The following is a 21,590-nucleotide window of genomic DNA, read 5'->3' as shown; positions in this document are numbered from 1 at the left end:
CTGAGAGAGAGAGAGAGAGAGAGAGAGAGAGAGCACACACGCGCAAGAGTGTGTGTGTGTGTGTGTGTGTGTATGCGCGTGTGCACACGTGTGTGGCGGAGGGTAGGGGTGGGGAATTGGGGATTAAAACCAGGGCCTAACACAAACTAGGCAAGTGTTCTACCACAGAGCTACATCCTCAACTTTTTTATTATATTTTGAGAGAGAATCTCAAAAAGGTATCCAGGCTGGACTCAAACTTTCAATCCTCCTACCTCAGTCTCCCAAATAGCTAGGATTACAGATAGGCACTTCTACAGAAGTTACTACTACAGAAGTAACACTTCTTTCTGGCCTCTAATTTCTGCCAAGAAATCCACATTCTGTGAAATCTTTGTTTCTTTAAAAATAATATGTTCTTTTTCTTTAGTTGTTTTCAAGATTTTTTTCCCCCTCTATCTTTAGTATTTACAGCTTGGTTATGACATGGATTTGTTTATATTATTTGGGGTTTTTTGAGCTTCTCAAATATGCCAAATTTAGAAAAATTCAGCTGTTATTTCTTAAATCATTTTTTGCTATCCTTCATTCTTTGTCCTCTCTTCTAAGACTCCAGTGGCATAAATGTTTGAGCTTTCTTCCCCTTGAGGCGCTGTTAATTTTTATTTTCCTTGTCTCTTTTCTCTTTTTTTTTTTTTTTTTGGTATGGATAGTTTTTATTGTACTATTTTCTAGTTCTCTGCCTCTTATTGTCTCTGCTACTGAGATCATTCAGTGAATTTTATATTTTTCAGTCCTGAAATTTACATTTGGTTTTGCTCTATATCTTTGCTGAGGTTTTCTGTCTTTTCGTTTGTTTCAAGAGTGTTCACTATTACTTGTTGGAGCATTTTTATTGTAGCTGTTTTAAAGTCTTTGTCAGATAATGCCAAAACTATGATTTCTCAGCATTCTGTTGATTTTTTTTTTTTCCTTTGCAATTTGAGATTTTCTGGTTCACCATGTGCTGAGTACTTTTGAATTGTATCTGGACTTTTTGATTATTATGAGACTCTGACTCTGGTTTAAATCCTACAGGCATATAATCATGGGACAGTCATTTAAACTGTGAATATACTGGTTCCCAATGACTCTTCATCCAGTGGTTGTAACATCAATTTCCTAAATCAATTTTTTATAGGTGTTTGCAAAATGATATGAATATTTGCCTTTTGAGAGTGATAAAACTGTACAGAAAAGCATGTAAATGTTATTAAAAGAATGCTTGTTATTTTGGAGAAATAGTAGTAATTAGAAGGCAAGGTAGGATACAAAGGAATTATTGAGGCTTTTCAGCTTCGTCTTTTTTTTTTTACATTGGTAGTAATTAAATGGGTATTCACTCTGATAATTAGGGCTGGGATTGTAGCTCAGTGGTAATGCACTGGTCTGGAATGCACAAGGCCATGGGTTTGAGCTCCAGCAGTGCATAAAGAAAAAAAGGTACACATGCTTTTTGATAATTAACTGAGGTATACATATGGTTTTTCATATTTTTCTATATGTGAGGCATGTTTCACAACAAAAAATGAAAATTCTATTTATTTACTAGAGACTGAACCCAGGGGTGCTTTATCACTGATCCACATCCCCAGACCTTTTAATTAATTTATTTATTTTTATTTTGAGGCAGGGTCTTTCTAAGTTGCTGAGGGCCTCACTAAATTGTTGAGGCTGGCTTTGAACTTATGGTCCTCTTCCCTCAGCCTCCTAAGCCACTAGGATTACAGGTGTCTACCACTGTACCCGGCAACCCAACCAATTTTGATTTTCTTTTTTTTCCATTTATGTATTCATCATTTAAGAATACTACTTTAAGTAATTTTATTTTTCTGGAATGGTGCTTTAATGGTACCTACATAACTTTGGAAGGATGTTACAACATTATTTATCTCTGAAATATTTTTCTAAAGATTGTGTGTGGGTATATTTCAGAAAAATATATAAAATATGTGTACATAGATATATGGATATACAATCACTTTTATTTATTTCTATATGTATATGCACCTATCACAGTTCACTTTGACACAATGTTCATTTATATTTTTCTAGCTCTGAATATTTCTGCATGCTTTCTGCAAATGGGAGCTAGGCCAGCAGATTATATCCCCAGGCAGTGAATATTAGTGCAGCATGGGGCAAATGCTCTCAACCATTTAGCCCTCCTAAAATGAATGTGTTTTGCATGTGTTATTTACTATATTTGGTCTTTCTGCCACTTAATTTGTGTTCTGACAGTTTGGAGCTCTAATAGCTGACAAAAGTATGTAAGTGATATTGCTGTACCTGTCATAAAAGTGATTTTGCTGGATTTATAAAATGCATGTTTTATGGCAGCTCCAGGTGATTTTTAAGTACATGGAAGTTAAAGATGAACAGACAGGGATTTGGCCAGTCCTTTGCTGTGAAGGACATTACAAACCTCAGTGCAACATGGAAAGAGCAAACCAAGCAGTGATTGAGTAGGGGAAATCTGGCCAAAGGCCTGCCTGCCATGGCTTCAGAGCCCCCCAAGCAGATATAGTGAGTAATTGCCATCCTGTGATGCTGTAAGCCCTATATTGTAACAAACCTGTGTAGTTTGGTCTCATTTAGTGCTCTTCTTTTCATGACCTTGTTCCCTATATTAACAAGATGGGTGTGTGCTCTCTGGTTGCATGTGCTGTCTTTCTCTTACCCATGAGCATCCACCACAGCATGGATAGATATATTTATTTACCTATTATGTGTATATAAATGAATGAATGAACAAATGACAAAGTTTCAGTGTTGCCCAGGTTGGCCTTGAACTCCTTGACCCAGTGTTCTTCCCCTTCTCTGCCTCTTGAGTAACTGGGACAACAGGTACACAAGTGCACCATCCTGGAATGAATAGGTTTTGAATCCATAGATCATAGTCTTTGTCCTTACACATCTTTCTACTCCATTGTTTTCTGATATTTAGTGTGTCACTGTCTGAAACCAGTTTAATTTTTTCCCTTTGTTGGTAAGCTTTCTTTCCTGCTTCTCACTTATTAGAATGCTTGTACAATTTTTTTCTTTATGCTCACGTTTAGAAATTTTATGAAATGTTGCTAGAACTTTTAATGTTGCACAAAATGTAGTTTTGTTGTTGTTGTTGTTGTTTAGGAAGACTCATGTGTTTTATAAGCTTAAGGAAAATTTCTTCTTTATTTGATTTTTGTTTCTGCTCCTGTTTTCCTGGATCTTTATTCCTGCTTCTTACTTGTTCTCCCTAAACGTTTTTCCTTTGTGTTCTGGGAGATTATTCAGGCTCACTTTCTAAGTCTTTTACCTATTTTAACTGCCTTCATTGTAGTTTTTCCTTTGAAAATTATGCTTCTACTTCATACAGTGTTATTAATAATCTTATTTGTTCTCTTATTGTGGCTCTCTGTTCTTGTTGCATTGATTTGGTATCCCCTTAAATCTTTTTTTAGAAAGAAACTGGACAATTTTTCAAGGTTTCTTTTTCTTGAAAGAATTTTGTTTCCTAGGGTATTGGGGAAAGGGAAAGAGAACAGTCTTTTGAATACTTCTCAGATGTTTCTTTATTTTGAGCTCTTTACTGTTCTCTTTGCTCTCAACACGCAGAGATGTGCGTCTATTTTAGAAGTTGAGAAGGGTTTCTTCTTAGTATACAGCTCTGTGACATATTTCGGGCCCAGTTGAAAGGCCTTGGTTTATGGCAGGAGGGAGTAGGAATGAGCCTATGCCTTCTGCCTCGCCTGGCCTACCTGGCCATGTGTAAGATATGGCCAGGGCAAATTTCTATTTCTTTCCATGGCTTTCAAGCCTGCATGGCTCCCAGAGACTCTGCATGGGTCTACAGAGGTTCCTACCAACCTCCCTGTCATAGGATGCTTTAGGTGAGTTGTTATTGTCCTTTTGCTTAGTTATAGGTCAATCTTTTCTTCTGTCCCTGTTTTCCATAATACATTTGACATCTCTTCCTAGTGTTATTAGAGGCCACCATACCTATTTTTATTTTCCATTGATCATTTTAAGTATCAATTAAATGGTAGGGAACAGAGGGAATTAAAGTAATACCTTCAAGACTGGCTCTTTCCTCATTGTTTTTCGTTTTCTGTGGTTTTTGTTTTGCTTGAGGAACTGGGGTTAAAAGTCAGGGACTCAAACATGGTTGGCAAACACTCTACCCCTGAGGTACAGTATCCTCAGTTCTTTTTACTTTGAGGCAGGGCCTCACTAAATTGTTCAGGCTGGCCTTGAACTTGTAATCCCCCTGCCTCTACTTCCTCAGTACCTAGGATTGTAAGCATGTGCCACCATACTCAACACTTATTTTTTTTAATAAGCATTTATCTTCAAGTGTCATTAGCAATGTTAAGGAATGGCATAATAGCATAATGATTGCATCCTTGAGAATCCATTATTCATATAAAAAAAGCATAAGATTCATCTGACACATGTTCTGCCTTTATATAGAATTTATTGAGGCTGTAATTGAGAGTAGAAAAAATTATGTGGTATAATTGGAATCTGATATTTTGAAATAATACGATATTTCTTAGTGCTTTTCACTGTCAGTTTTGTGCTATCTTTACATTCTCCATTCTGTGCTATAATGGCACTTGATACCTCAAATGAAATGTAGGCTTCTTCTCGGAACCAAATGCAAACACCAGGAAGCAAGATAACAGTTCCTCTTTGGAGGCTCAACTGTCAGAAATCTGAAATAATCAGCTGGTTGTTCCACAGCCTGTGCTCTGAAACCTGTATTTAATTTGCTCTTAATAGACTGTGGTTAGGGGAATTCCCACCTTAGTTGCTGTGGTCTGCAGGGGAGGAATTCCCTTAGGTTCCCTGGCCTAGAAAATCTCTTTCTCAGAGTAACTGACAAGTAGAGTAAATTCTACCAAAGCAACCAACCAACAGTGGCAGAATGAACCTTTTAAAAAATAATTTGACATTCTGTTTCAAAGTCCATATTCACAGTCCTACTTTGTTAACTTAAGGAAGTGAATCAAAAAGAATGAAAATAATAATGAAAGAACGAATTTGTTGATTCATTATTTAGAAATAGGAAAGCATTCCAAGTATTTGACAATGAGCTGTTACTTAATGAATGGTGATTTAATGGAATGAATATTTTGTAACCAGTAGAAATTGTAACTGAAGGCTATATAGCTGCATGAAAAAATACAAATACTATTGTGTTGGGGAGGCTCTTTTATTGCAATTATGAGAACATATATTTCAGTTTTTAGACAGGAACTGTCTTCATCCATTTGCTACTGCTATAATATAATAGCAGAGTCTGGATAACTTATAAAGAAAAGAACTTTCTTGAACTTGTTGTCCGAGATCAAGGGGTCCTGTCTGATGACTTTCTTACTGTGTAGCAACATGACAAAGGACATTACATGGCAAGATACAGCAAGTGTGCAAGCTTGGATCTCTTGCTTTTCTTATAAAGTCACTAATCCCAACATGGGGACCCCAGACTCATCACCTCATCTAATCCTAATTACCTTCCAAAGACCTCACCTCCAAATACCATCAATTTTTTTATTTGGAAGTAAATTTTCTACCATATGAACATATTCAAACCATAGCATTCTACCTCCCAAATTCATGTGCTGCTTACATGCAAAATAAATTCATTCTATTCCAGTAGCTCCAAAGTCTTGGTCCAGCACCAACTCGAAAGTCCAAGGTCTCATCTGAATCAGATGTGGATGAGACTCAAGGCATGATTCATCCTGAGACAAGTTCTGTCCAGCTGTGAAGTCATGAAATTACACAAGTTATCTACTCCCAAAATGCAGTAGGGATATAGACATTGGATAGATATTCCCACTGCAAAAGAGAGAGAGGGAGGGGCAAGAAAGAGGGATTATTGGTCTTAAGTAACTTCAAACAGGGAAAGTAATATTGAGTTTTAAATATGGAGAACAATTTCCTTTGAATCCATGTCCCCATATCATGGGTACACTGTGTTGGAGCTGGGCGTTTTCGGCCCTGGGGACCTTACCCCTATGCTTTTTTGGGCTCAGTACAGGCAACAGCTCTTACACTTTGGAGTCTTATTCCTACAGTTTTCCCTGGCTGGCATTATATGCTGGTAGCTCTACATTTCTGGGACTGTAAGAATGATTCTGCTCCTATGGCTACATTAGACATTGCTCTGGTAAATGCTTTCTGCAGTAACTCTGCCCATGTGATAGGCTTCTGCTTGGGCCCTCAGGTAGCCTGCAGCATCTTTTGAAATCTAGGCAGAGGTGGTCATGTTTCCAAGCTCTTGCATTCTACAGTCCTGTAGGCTTGACACCCACCGTGTGGATGTTGCCAGTGCTTATTGCTTGTACACAACTTCTAGACCAATGGGTCCAGCAAAGTCACAGCTGGAGTGGTCAAGGAACACCATGATGGAATGTGGTGAGCTGAGACCTGCAGTAGCTCTGGGCCTATGATGGGTGATGGGAGGACAACCTCCAAGATCTCTGAAACATCTTTCTGACACTGTCTTAATGAATAGCACCTGATTGCCTCTAACCCTGTGAATCTCTTTAGTAAATAGCCACTTGAACATATCTTTAGTACTTTCTCCCAAACATTCTTTTTCATTCCTTACATGGCTCTCCTGAAAATCTTCTGACTCTTTCTGCTTTGCTTTTAGTTGTAAATTCCATCTGAAATTATCTATTTGCTGTGACATCTCGCTGTGTGTGGTTAAAAGTAGCCATGCAGCAGTCTGAATGCTCTCATGCTTAGATAGTTCTTCTGCCAGATATCCTAGTTCATCAATCTTCAATCCTCCATTCCACAAAATCCTAGGATATGGACACAGTGCCTCCATATTGTTTGCAACGGTGTAACAAAGATGGCCTGTTCTCCGTTTTCCAGTACATTGTTCCTGGCATTCATCTGAGACCTCATCAGAATGACCTGTGCTGTCCATATTTCTGCCAGCACTCTGACAGTAATCTCTAAGAAGATTCAGACTTCCGATAGCTTTTTCTGAGCCTTCGCTTAATGTTCCATTTACAGCAGTCTAGGCTTTTTCTAGCTTTCTGCAAATTCTTCTAGCCTTTACCCAAAGGTGCTTCCATACTTGAGGGTATTTATAAACTATGATTAAATTGTTTTTACGTCTTAAAAATTAGAGTTGTTTTAAAAATAATAGAAGAGGGTTACCAGCCAAAATGAAAAACTTTGTATTTGGTTTAGATTAAAACATGAATCCCTTCACTGTTGACTATAGAGTTTTGCTGAACTAATCTACAAATTTATTGATTTACCTGAGTCAGATTTCTCTTTAAATTTATAAATATTTGTAATTATATCTAATAACCTAGTAAGCATAGAACAGCTGACATATTTATTGTTAGACAAGGAGTATTTTGCACTTACTTTCCTATAATAGAGGATATTAAACCTGAAGTTTATATTTCATATTATGATATTGAGATATATTGTGAGAGCCTGAATATAATCAGTTACATGAGAACAATGTACCCTCAGCTGTACAAGTCATATACAGTTACTATGGAATATCCTGATAAGGCATGAGGCCTGGATCATAAAAATACTTAATTTTTTGAACAGATTTTTAAGAACATAATGCCAATGTATAAATGGACAACTGAGAATAGGGGAAACCCCCAAATTAATGTTTTAAAAAATTAAAAGCTGTTGCTAGAGATCATAAAGTTTAAAAGAAATCATCCAATAGATGGTCTCTCATTCAATTAAACAATTAACTATTCCTTTCTATAAAGCAGACACATTATAATGGTATAAATTTATCTTTTTAAAATATTCCATATTTTAAAAAAGCACGAGTTCCCTCTACTTCTATATTTAGTTTTTAGTTGTCTCTTACGTAGGAAAATAACACTGAATTTATATCAGCAAACAAAAGCCCAAGCACAATTTTGTACAACTAGGCTCAGCAGCAAAAGTAAAGAATAACAGTGAAAAGTGAAAACCAATGGAAACCTCACAGAATGAAGACATTTGTGAAGGTCCTTGTCCTGTGTGCCCCATAGTCAACATTCCATCCAAAAATCCTTAATTTTAAATGCTCCTGAATATAAACACAACTGTGTTCTGTGCTGACCATACACACACACACACACACACACACACACACACACACACACACACACATGAAACAACTTCTCCAAGTCCTGTCATCATGTTTTAGGAAGAATACTGAGAGTAAACATCACATGTCACAATCAGGAAATCTCTTCCTTTGAGGACTTGTTAAGATTTGAAGTTGTCTCTAGCCTAAGACAAAAGAGATACAGGAGAATTATGAAAGAAAGGGCACTGAGATTGTGTCTGTCTGGAAGTAACTAGAGTTACAGTGGAAAGCAGACAGATTTTCAGTTCATTATATAGAACTTTAAAATAATTATAGTTACTGGCTAGCCCAGCCACGGAGCTGATTATTATTATTATTATTATTTTTTAAACAAGTGTCCTTGTTACCCATTGCTGGAGTATTCAGTGAAAGATTAACTGTTCCACTGCCAGGAAAAATGTAAAAGAGGAAGGAACCACAAGGTGGTGGAATGACTTCTTACAGTTCTAAAGTTTTATTAGTCTTAAAGCAGTTCTTCCTCCCTTTCTCCTTTATTCCTTCTTATTTACTGGACAAGCTTAGGAGTACTCTAATATTGTAAACTTTAAATTATTTTTTTCTGGTTTACATTTTAAATTGTATAACTTATGTAAAATCAAATGCACAGGTCTTTAGTGTTCAGTTCTGAGTTTTGATAACTATATACATTCGTATTTATAACATTATAAATATGTAAATTATATATAAATACAAATTTAATAACATATATAATATTTCCATCGTTCTGAAAAATTCTTTTGTGCCTTTCTAGTCAATCCCCATATTACCCTAGAGATATTTCTATCCTATGAGTTATGTTTATCTTTACATTTCATATATATGGAACATAAAACACAGGTCAGTTTTTATTGTTTTAGCCAAAAAAAAAATTACTATTTATACAGTTTTTGCATTCATTAGTAACTCATTTTTTTATTTTACAGCTATAACCTGATTTGCTCACCCATTCTCCTAATGGTTGATATTTCAGTTGTTTCTAGTTTGGGGTTATCATAAATAAGGCTCTATACATATTTTTGTATAAGTCTTTTTGAGAAATATATTTTTATTTTTAATTAACAAGTACCTAGGAGTGAAAGTTCTGAGTGAAAGAACAGATTATGATTGGCTTGATGAGAACTGATGTACACTTCTACAGTGCCCACATCTTAACAATTAGCATTGTCAATCTTTAATTTTAGTGTTCTAATGAATATGAAGTTGTATCTTATCATGGTTTAAATTGGTATTTCTCTACAACTAACAATGCTGAGTTCCTTTTCTGAGTCTATGAGCCATTTGTGTATCTTCTTCAAAACATCTGTTCAGATCTTTTTTAAGGCTAGGTTTGTCTTTTCTAGGGATTTTTTATATGGTCTATATACAAATATTTTGTCAAGTATATATCCTGCAAATACTGTTTTTACCAGACTAAGACTTGTTTATCAGTTTTCGTAATGGTGTCTTTGGATGAGCACAAATTTTTATTTTTATAATATCTGACCAAATTTTTTCTTTTTTGAATATTCCCTTTTTTCCCATGCAAGAAATATTTGCCCATTCAAAGTCATTAAGATTTTCTCCTTTTTTTTTTTCTCTTTTTTCTTCTAGAAGCTTTATGGTCCTGGAACTTAGTTAGGTCTGCATGGTGGGGAAAAAAGTCATTTTGTTTCTGCATACATACATCTAGTTGTTCCAGCATCATTTGTTGAAAAGTCTATTCTTTTTTCCATTTGAATGACGTTGTTGATGACTTTATTGAAAATTGAGTGTACATGCATTGTGTGCACTCACAGAGGTCTGTCTCTAGGCTTTCTATTTTGTACCATTGCTATTTTGTCTTTATTCTAATACATGCTGTCTTAATTGTGAATTTATGATAAAAAATGAATTTTGATAGTTTAATATCTCCAACTTTTTTTTCCTTTGTTAAGATTATTCAGACTACTTAAAATTATTTACATTTCCATGTGAGTTTTAGAATTGCTAGTTTCATTAAAAAGCATGCTAGAAGTTTGAGATTACATTGCATCTATACATCAGATGAGAAACATCGAGTCTTCTAATCTATGAATGTGCTATAATGTTTTTTTTTTTAGGTTTCTTTAATTTTTTTCCCCAAATAGCATTTTGTAGTTTTAAGTGTGAAGGATTTACACATCTGTTACGTTTATTTCTAAGTTCCTGATAAAGTTTTTTATGCTCTTACACTTTAATGGGCTTTCTTTTCTTTCTATTGTTTAAGTATTTGGAAATAAATTGTCTTTCACAGTTAACTTTGAATCTACCATTTTTTTAAGGTCACTTATTCTAATAGTTTTAAATAGATTTCATAGTTTTCTATGTGTACAATCATGACATATATATAGTTTATATATATGTTATATATATATGTATATAGTTTATATCTTCCTTTCAAATCTTTTTGCCCATTTTTTCTCTTGCTTTTTGAACAGTATGTCAGATTTCTGTCACTTTGACAAAATATCTGAGTTATATAAGTTATAAAGAAGATAGATTTATTTGGGCTCATAGTTTTAGAGGATCCCACAACCTAGAAATAAATTATTATTATTATTATTATTTGTAGTACTGGGAATTGAACCCAGGGGTGCTCTAACACTGAGCTATATCCCTGGCCCTTTTTATTATTATTATTATTATTATTTTTTATTTTGAGACAGGCTTTTGCTATGTTGCTGAGGCTGGCCTTGAACTTGAGATTCACAGCCTCCTGAGTCTCTGTGATTATAGGCATGTGCCACCACAGCCAGGTAGAAATAATCATTATTAACATTAGAATGCCTCATCCACATATATCCCTATAGGTATGTAAATATAGGAAGATGGATATAAGTAATTTCACATAATTAAGATCATAATATGCTATTTTAAATGTCACTTAAAATGAAGTTAAATGTGTTTAATTTTACTTTTTAAAGATTAGCATAAAAAAATGAACTCCACAGAAAGGATCTCTGCAAGAGATAGTAATTACTAAAAGATGATAATTGTTAAAGGTTCACCAAAAAATGACATAAAACACATTGAAGTTTTAGTAGTTTTAAAAAGCTATATATTTCTATGTTTAACTTGTTAATGGCTTGATGTGACTTGCTGTGAGAAATGGAAAAAAAAATAATTATTTCAACTTCTTACTTTACTTCCCTATTCCCAGTGGTTCCCTAAGTTTTCAGTTGGAATTCTGGGTCACATGTTGTTTGCAACATTTATGTACCTTTGTGTTATCCATATATTCACTTAGTCTCAGTTCAATTTTGAGATGAATTTCATTCTAACTATCCATTATCTCTTATGCCACGGTCTCTGGTTTCTTCATTTAAGTTTTTTATTTGTATTCATCTCTTGCTTGGCTAGTTTTCTCATCAAGTGATTTTCTCAAGAAGGGCCAAGGTCGTCCCTGAAGTTTTCCTTACTGTCACCTTTATACTTGAATGAAAATTTGGGCATAAATTCATTGTGTCATGCTTTCTTTTCCATAAATTTGCTTTCCTGGAATCCCATTAAACCAGTTTTCTTTCTTTACTATTTTTGTTTTGGCCTATTTTAATCAGAATTGCAGTTTTCAAAGAATATCATATACCTTTTCACTCATTGTGCTTGACAGATTATTACTAGGAAGGATTATCACAGCTATGGAACCACAATCTGAGCTGGGGTATTGTGGGAATATTAATCTCCCATCTTGCTTTCCTTTATAGAGATAATTGATGACCTTGCCAACCTTGTGGAGAACACAGATGAAAGACTTCGCACTGAAACCAGGCGTGTGAACCTAGTGGACAGAAAGTCAGCCTCATGTGGTAAGAGATGATAATCATTATGGCTTTGCTGCTTTGATCACTTGTGGATTCACTCTGCTTTGAGTTTCCCATATCTCATTACTGCGGGGATTTGGTTGCTCCTCTAATACAAGTGGTATCATTTATTTGATGAAGCATTGAAATTGTCAAAAGATGTGTTGATCTTATTATGATGAAATGAATTATTTGGGGTTCAGACAGAATATCATTCATTATCTTTTTCTTTTTAAATCTAATCTGTGAAACCTTTGATTGTTTACAGAGATTATTAGTTTGGGAAATTGTATAACATTATGCAGGTTGGTAGTGGTAGTTCTTGTAGGTTTTAAAGATGCTCTTGTTTGCTTTTCTGACTTTTAAAAACTATTAGCTTATTATTGAACCTGCCCCAGAACAGATAAGAGTTGCTCAGGTTTTGAAGTCTGACCAAGTTAAGATCCTACATTTGGTGATGTTGTTTTTTTCAAGTCACTTTATGTTTTGATGCCTTGTATATAAAATGGGGATTCATATTTCAAGATAAAAATCACTTGGAGTACTTAACATACTTGGCTAGATATTCTGATTGAGTAGATCTAAGATGGAATTCAAGAGTGCACATTATTTGTTAAGAATGCCTAGCAGTTCTGATGCAGATGCTTGTTATTCTGCAGTAATCCCTATGCAGCATTTTGCAAAGTTTAAATTATATATTGCCTATGTACAGTGCCTTGCCTAAAGGTAAGTGACAGTAAATGTGTACAATGGTAGCAGTCACTGTGATTCTTATTTGTTGCTTCATCTCACAAAGGTGCATGAGTTTATAAAGCTAACATGTGAAAAATCACTATTCTTTCAAACTCTAAACTCTTAGGTGCTTTCCAGTATTTTCTCTTTTTTTAATTTTTAATTTGATGCCTATTTGCAGGTAGAAATTGGGGTTTTCTGTAGTCCTGAGAGGGGCAAAAAAGTGGGATAGAAAATAAGTTCTTAGGCCCACTTCAACTCAGAAGTGTACTAGGAGACTCTTGGCACTGGGACTCTAAAGAGCTATACCCTCTGAGTAATTTACACACTTAAGTAAATTAAACTTGCACTTGAGGACTGTGGAGAAGGCAGTATTGGCACTGAACAGAATATGGGAGGAAAAAGGTGGGGGTGGGGGATAAGCTGGGTGAGAAAGGCCCTCATGTGAATTTGCACTGTGGACATAATACACTCGGGTAGCCTGGGAAACCCAGACCATGAATTTGGTTTGAGGCTCCAGTTACATGTCAAAAACAAATGAAATGCCTATTAGAGCAAAGAATATTTATCCTACATCTCTAGGAATCAACCATATATATATTTCTAAAGGCAATGTCCAGCATGCAATTGAAGATAAGTGAGCAGAGAATGAGCTAGCATACATGGAATAGCACAGCATGATCAAGGATCAGCAATAGACTGGAAAATGAAAACCAATTGGCATAGACTTGTAATTTAAAATTTATCAGACATAAATTATAACATTAATTCTGCTTTTAAATTTAAAAAAAGTCAAGCTTGAAAGCATCTTGATAGAACAGCAAACTCTAAAAAAAAAAAGTAGCATAGAAAATTTGAAGAGACCAAATAGAACTTCTAGAAGTTAAAAATAACTGACACAAAATGGAATAGATATTTTTCGTTACCAGCAATAGAGAAAATCACCCAGAAGACAAATTAAAAAAAAATTCACACTCCCTTTCTATAAATGCTAGCATTTAGAAGAGGACATCCAAATGCCACAGAAGTTAAATTATGATCTTAATAGGAAAAGCATTTGAGGGGTAAGGGATTGGTCCAAGAGCCTCAAGACATAGCAAAAATATTACTTACCTATTCCACTCAAATGCAAGGCATTGATCACTTGCATATTGATCATTTTATATGTAAACTCATACATATATGAACTGCAGGCAAGGTATGTTTTAACTAGTAGGGGTGGGATTTAAGCAAACCATTCAAGTGTAACCCGATTACTGTTCATGTGGTGCTCTCTTACTGTGTCACTAAGAGGACTTGAGTGGATGGAAGCCGGCACATCATCATTCTCCTCAAAGGAGTGCAAAACTATGTTGTGAGCCATGAAATGGCCTTTTGTTTTCCTATCCTGCACATATCTTCCTTGATGGTCTGACATACCAGTCATAGACGCTTGAGTAGTGAGGGAATTTCTAGTTATAAATACAGAACGAATTGCAAGGGGGCCACACAGGAGAAGGGCCTGATGATGAATTTGTTTGTTCAGTTGTTAACAAAGAATTCAAGCACCTCTTTGTGAACCTTTCACTCCAGAGCCAGGCTTTAAAATTTTTGCTGAGATCTTTTTTGTGTAATTTTTCCCCCTCCCTTTTCTTCTCCCAACTGCAGCCCTATGATAGCATCAAGCAGAAAACAACATTGGGATTTTTTTTTTCTAGACTCTAAAAGCAAATTAGACTTAGAGGTTCCCTCTGGTACCTTTATGTATTTTCAGATCTGTTTCTTGTTTTAAGAACATTTACATAAAAGTAGGATCTTTGTAATTGCAGTTTAAATATTCAGTGTGCCTGATCCTCATTAGAATTCAAAATAGAGCCTTGTCTGAGTCTGAGGGAGGGAGCCAATTGTGAAAGCCCAGAGGAAGAATTCTGAATGACTAGGGTTGAGGGACAGTCTTGCTTCTCAGCATAGTGACTATTACGTAATGTTGTCTAAGCACATCTATTGTGATTGCAGCAGCGTTCTGGTGATGTGATTAGAAATCAGCCCCCCTGACCTTGCACAAACACAGTCTTAACCTAGAACCATTGGGTCTGCCTTCAGCACTGCTGGACATGCAGCAGGACAGGCTTTAAAACAGTGCAGTACAGCACTACTGGGCAGGCATCACGCAGACCTGGATGTCTATTTGGGCTCTGCCACTTGCAGCCTGGCTGACTTGGAGAGCTTGCTAAGCCTCAGTTCCTTCTCTGCACCAGGAGGATAGCAATCAGATTCAGCATCCCTACTCTGAAAATTCAAAATATTAAAAAAAGTGTCAGATTTTGGAGTATTTTTGTGCTGTCATGATGTCACAAGTGGAAAATTTTACACTTGACCTCATGTATTGGGTCTCAGTCAAAATGCAGGCGCACTCAAAATGTTGTACAAAATTACCTTCAGGTTATGTATAGAAGGTATGTATGAAACAAGTGAATATCTTGTTTAGACTTGAATCCCTTCCTTAAGATATCTTATTAGGTATATGCAAATATTCCAAAATTCAAAAATATCTGAAATCTGAAACACTTCTGGTCCCAAGCATTTCAGATAAGGGATGCCCAACTTATACATGTAGTTATTCTGTAGACTTATGGGAACAATTAGGTAGGATAGTGATTGGTACAAAGGAATCCTTGTCACCAGCTATGTTAAGGTATGGGTTTAAGTTGATTGCAGGTAAGACTCAAGGACTCCTGCTTCTATTTGAAACCAGCATAGAACATTAAGGAGAAGTAATTACTTGAGTTAGTCATATAGGAATATTTTGGAGCTATGAAGTTAGCATCCTCATTTGATTCGAGAAGGAGTTGATTTTTTTTAAAAAACCAGAAATTTGAAATTTTGTGGTTGAAGCCCATTATCAGTCATGAAGTTAGCAGAAGCCACCTCTAGTGCACATGCTACTGGTGATGATGTTGCCTTACCTTGTATGACCCTGCCAGTGTGTTTTTCTTACATTTGCTCTTTTTTTTTGGGGGGGGGGGTACCGGGGAATGAACTCTGGGCACGTGACCACTGAGCTACATCCCAGTCCTATTTTGTATTTTGTTAGAGACAGGGTCTCACTGAGTTGCTTAGCGCTTCACCATTGCTGAGGCTGGCTTTGAACTCAAGAGTCTCCTGTCTCAGACTCCTGAGCTGCTAAGATGTGCCACTGCACCTGGCATAATTGTTCTTTTGAACCTGACAAAAATGTAGTTCAAAGTCATGTAGTTTATTTCAAAGACCTTAGAGCTACTTTTGTCTTTCAAAAAATTGTTTTGAAAAATTATTATTTGTTGGGAGTATTTTTTTCTTAGGTATTGTTTTATTGATTTTTCTTCTTTTCCTTGTCATTGTTCATTGAGATAAGCTAGTGAAATTCCTTAGCCCCAAGGGAATTATTTGTGTATATGGGTGTGTCTCCATACCCCCATGCCATTCTTATTCATTCTCAAGGGAGAAGTGCTCTGTCTGCCACCAAGGAATTCTGCCTTCAAAGTCATCTTGTCCTCTAGCTCTCTCCTTCATTCATTCTCTTCCTCTGTGCCAACATGCTTACAGCATCTCCTTTGTTCTAGTCACTGGGCTAGGAACTGGAGCTAAAAGATAGGTCTTAAGAGTATAGGAAAGGGACATCTAGTGTAAATCACTCATGACTGACCTAAGTCAGCCCGGAGCTCCAAGGTTTCCAAGAGACCACACCCCAGAACCAAGGCTTAGAGAAGGAGTAGATGCCGCTTCTGAGTCTGCTAAAGTGAAAATATCAAACTAATATAAGGAGAGTGTATATACCATGATCTCATTAAAGGGAAGGAAAGAGGAGCTTATGCAGTGTTTGTTGAGGCTTGTATAGAGGTATGGAAGATCTGTAGTCAATATTCAGAGTGGTGAGAGTGGGTAAGGCCTGGGGCAACTGATGGGGGTTACCAAGGATTTCTTTATATAACTTTAGAGTATCTTAGAGTAAGCTTATGCTACTTTTGTGATTTAAAAAATTAAGTAAAATGCTTCTATAATTAATATTTGGGTATTATACTTTTTCTTTGCAAGTAGTGTTTAATAGGATTATGGTAATGCTGTATTTTTAAACCTTTCTATATTTCAGTGTTATAAACATTTTGTTAGTTAGTGATTAGTACCTCTCTACCAAGTAGCTATGTTGTCATTTAACTCTGTACTCCTGTTATGGGCGCCTTGTTCCACATTCTGCTATATTAGATGTATAGTGGATTTCCCCCCTATATTTAGGGTTTTTTAAATTTTTTCTCTCTCAGTTAAAATATATGTTAGTTTTGACATGAGGTGTCTCCCAGAAGCTCATATATGAGACAATGCAATAATTTTCAGAGGTGAAATAATCAGATTATGAGAGATTTTACCTAATCCATGAATTAACTCACTGATCTGTATTAACCCCTTGCCTACAGTGGAATGTGGCTGGAGGAGGTGGACCACTGGATTGTGACTTTGGGATTTATATCTTGTTTGTGGCAAACAGAGCTAGCTCTCTGTGCTTCCTCTTGCCATGTCCTAAGCTGCTTTACACTGCCATGTCCTTCCCTTATAACGTTCTGGCTCACCTCTGGCCCAGAGCTATGGAGTCAGCCAACCACGGACTGAACTCTGAAATCATGAGCTAAAGTAAACTTTTCCTCTATGTTGTTCTTGTCAGGCTTTTAGTCACAGCAACAAAAAACTGACTAAAACAATATTGGTTAGGATACTTCCAGATTCCAGCCTCAGAGATTGGCTTTGGCTATCTTATAATCATGAAATTCTTGTTAGAAGGTCATTTGAGGCCCAGAGAAGTGACATCTGAATGGCCAGGGGACAGGGCAGCCATCATTCCTGAATGAGAAGAGTCTGGATTGGATGCTGAGGTCAGAGTTGCTGAGTGGCTCCCCTGCCTCTAATCATCTCTGCCTATCTTGGTCAGAGAAGGGAGTGCCTACTGATTGAGCCTGGCTGCCCAGGGTAGGCAGGGGAAGACTGGTGGTTTTGTCTTCCTAAGTGGGAGGTGATACCCCACCTCCTGGTAGGACATCACATGATAGGAGGTCTTTCAAAACAGAAAACGTGTCATCCATTACAAACCGATTTTCCAAGTAGATTTATTTAGATCTAGGATGTGAGCTTTTGATATATATTGCTGGATTATTTTACCATAATGTATCAGAAACTGTCTCTAGCTCTGAGCTCATTAGTAACAGATTTTTGCTAAAACTCTAGTGTCTCTCTTCAGTCTTTATTGTTCTTGGATAAATTCTGGTGTCTGAGATGGTTCTCTAGTGAAAACAGCTTTCCTCCTTAATTTCCATGACCCAGCATCATCCCAAGACTAACCCCACCAAAAAACACTCAGGGTGCTTTCTCCTTCCCTTCTTCTGTCCCACTGCCATTCATTGAATGCTGTTGTATGTCAGGCACAAAGTCTTCTTGGTTCCTGGCTTCATCTGATGGGAAGGTGCAGACTCGGGGCAGTATGAGAAAGGGTTTCCTGGAGGTATATGGGATACTGCTGCATGCCACAGCCAATATCTTATACTCATTTTAGAAAGGTGACTAGAATGTAATAGGCAGGTAGGAGGAAGTAGCATTCTTAGGCAGTGGCAGATATAGACTTAAAGAGGACAATAACACAGGTTTCTCAAACAAGAAATAGGATGGTCTGGGATGGAGGACATTTGTCTGAGAGCCATAGTAAATTCACATTAGACAGGCTGGGACCAGACCATGGAGAACTCAAATGCTCATTTAGGTTTCATTTCATCTGCTGTCATGGGTGGTTTCACAGACAGCTAGCAATTTGACATCTCAGACCGACTTCAGCTGAATCCCATGCCTGTGTCTTCATTTGCTGCCAACCAGCTTCTCTTGACTGCCCAAGCACCCTCTAACTCTGTGCATGTTCCTTGTGGACTCATCATCTGTCTCCAAAAATGAGCTTCCTTTCTATTCTTCTTGTTTTTTTTCAGGCTCAAAACCTGTAATCCCGGCTACTCGGGAAACTGAGGCAAGAAGATTGCACGTTCAAAGTCAGTCTCATCAATTTAGTGAGGTCCTAAGCAACTTTGTGAGACTCTGACCCTGTCTAAAAGACAATCAAAAGGTCTGGGACTGTGGCTTTCTGTTATGCCCATGGGAAGGTGGCTGAGTGTTTTAAGTGTCCGCGTTCAATCTTTGGCACCCCCACCCCCAAAGTCCTTGATCTCTGCAGTTGTTTTCGGAGGCCAGACAGGAAACCTTGTCCTGAGTGAAGCAGGTAACTGTGATTATTATATCCAGTGGCAAACTAGAGAGCAGGGTTCTTTGTTTTTACCAAGGGGAAAGGCAAGCCAAGAATTGCCAGATCTTTTTTCTTTTAATGTAGCACTGGGGGTTGAAACCAGGAGTGCTCTATCAGAGTGTTACATGTCCAGCCCCTTTTATTTTCTGTTTTGAGACAAAATGGGAGTTTTGTCTAAGTTGCCCAAGCTGGCCTTAAACTTGTGGTCCTTCCACCTTAGCCTCCCAAGTAGCTGTGATGAAAATGTGTCACTGTGCCCAGTGTGTATCTTTTAAAAACAGGATCTTAAAATATGAATCTTCAAGTCAAATCTTTCAATATTTTAACATTGACAGTAAATTTACATTTTAAAAAATACCACATGGAACCAGGCCACACCTGCAATCCCAGCAGCTCGGGAGGCTGAGGCAGGAGGATCACAAGTTCAAAGCCAGCCTCAGCAATTTAAGGAGGCCCTAAGCAACTCAGTGGCTGGGGAGGGCTCGGGTTGAAGCTCAGTGATTGAGTGCTTGCCTCGCATGCATGAGGCACTGAGTTCGATCCTCAGCACCACATACAAAAATAAATAAAATAAAGATATTAAAAAAAAAAGGCTGGAGAGGTGGCTCATTGGTTCAGAGCTCCTGGGTTCAATTCAATAATAATAAAAATAATACCAATAATAATAATTTTAAAAACCCACCACATTGGTCAAGTGAAACGTGTTGCAATATACTACCAGGGGTCTCTTGTCACATCTTTCTAGTCAGCCCCTAGCCCTGTTTATTCTAACGCTGAACTTTCTCTTTCATCCTCATTACTTCCTGTCCCCCTCCTATTTCTAGTTCTTTGTTGCATTTATGTAGCCATTAAAAACAACAATGATAATAATGGTGTATTAAGAATTGTAATGCAAAAATAAAAAATAGTAAAATTCTGACACAGAAAAAAATGAAATCTATTGATATAGAAAAAATGTGTATGATTATAACTTTTATCTATTTATATACACTCTGGTTCCCACCTTGGGATTTTGGCATATTAATATAGTAAATATCTACCCAGCCAACAGTATTACAAAAAGAAGTAAAATGGGTCCCTCTCCTTAAGGAGATCTAATATTTTTGACACAGTGTTTTCAATTGATTTAAAACTATTTCTCTCCCCAGGCATATCTGGAGTATTTTAGAAAAATGACTTTTCTCCATCATGGCAATAATAGATAATAAGTAGCAAAACTATATAATGTGAAACAATTAGGAGACCTACCTAGGGAACAAGAAAACACTGTGACATCTGATGTGCACATTAGTATTGCTCAATATTCATTTCATGTGCTAAAGGGTCATACACCTTCCTCTTAAATATTTACTTCATTCATCCTGTGCCCTGTGGTTGCTTGTGAAGTTTGGGTAATGTGTGTGTTAAGTGCTTGTGGTCAGAATGTCTTTTATATGTGACCACATCACTGTTGTCTACGCTGATTTTGAGTTCCAACTGTGGAAAAGCCTGTTTTTTTTGCTAAAAGCATTTATTTGGGGAGTGGGAATAGGAGCAGCAAGTTCAAATGTTGATGCCTCAGCTTAATCCAGGCAAAATGAAGCCTTTGAGAGGAATGCAAAATTGGAAAACCCTTACTTAATAGAAGGTGATTGATAGAGGCTGACAGCCTCAGAGCTGTCACCGTGATCACCTCAGAGACCTCCACGCTTCTTAGGATCTGCAAGGAGGTACTGATTTTTGCTATCATCAAGGGGTCAGAAATGATCACAAAGTACAATCATCTTTTGATTATTTTTGCTTGGTGTGGTTTGAAACAATCAGGTGTGATTCCTAAGAGTGCATTCTGTTCTTATCGAGTAATAATTACACCATAAGGGCCTTGATTGATGATGTTACTGATGTTCATGTTTGTGCATGTTTTCTGGTAATGATTGTTCAGTTAATTCATCTGCTTTCACCTGCACTATAGGATCAGCACATACTGGCTGGGTTGAGAACTGTTAAGAGTCTTTGAACAGTGTGTTTTGCATACTTAAAGTATGTCTTATTGATACCATTTGTCTCCCTACTCACAGGAGAAGGAGCACCCTAACACCTGCTTAATGTATTTTGCTAACACAGCCAAACCCATCAGGCGTTCATTATTACACTCTAGCACTCCTTATTCACATATTGATTTTCTTTTATATTTGTAAATTGAAATGAAATGAAGAATTGGATTCTATTTGTGGCTGAAATTACCCAAGCTAGGTAAGCCTGGGGAAGGAAATCACTGTCTTTTCACATGTAAAATCGATGGCTGAGATTAGATGGTCTTTGCAGTTTCATCCAACTTTGTCATCCCCTTTTCATACCTCTTTGAAGAGAATTAAACACCCCTCCACCCACATACCCACATACATTACAGCCCCTCAGCTATGGGCTGGGGGGTCTAGGCAAGACCTTTGTGAATCTTTTTTAATCCAGGGTGACTGGTGCCAGGTTAGATCCCTATAAAATCATAAGGGACTTTTTACCTTCAGTGTTATGCATTATTGTATACGTCAAAAAATGTACGTGCATATGTAATTTTTCTTATCAGAACAAAAGAAAAAGGATGGGGGAAATGTTTTACTGGAAGACAAGGGAGCAAACTTGGTGGGCTTATAATGTG

At 36.9% G+C, this 21,590-nt stretch overlaps 1 protein-coding gene across 1 annotated transcript in view; it reads left to right on the top strand.

Moving 5' to 3' along the window:
* Positions 1–21,590, top strand: part of Stx8 (syntaxin 8) — a 248,456-nt gene that overhangs the window by 132,840 nt on the left and 94,026 nt on the right. The window contains exon 7 of the mRNA XM_005332866.2: positions 11,839–11,940. Coding sequence (XP_005332923.1) covers positions 11,839–11,940 — 102 coding nt within the window. The remainder of the gene's footprint in view (positions 1–11,838; positions 11,941–21,590) is intronic.

This window comes from Ictidomys tridecemlineatus, chromosome 3 (genome assembly GCF_052094955.1).
Source record: "Ictidomys tridecemlineatus isolate mIctTri1 chromosome 3, mIctTri1.hap1, whole genome shotgun sequence".
Taxonomy (NCBI): Eukaryota; Metazoa; Chordata; class Mammalia; order Rodentia; family Sciuridae; genus Ictidomys; species Ictidomys tridecemlineatus.
Note: the sequence above shows the minus strand (reverse complement) of the source record. Positions and strands in the feature narration are given on the sequence as shown.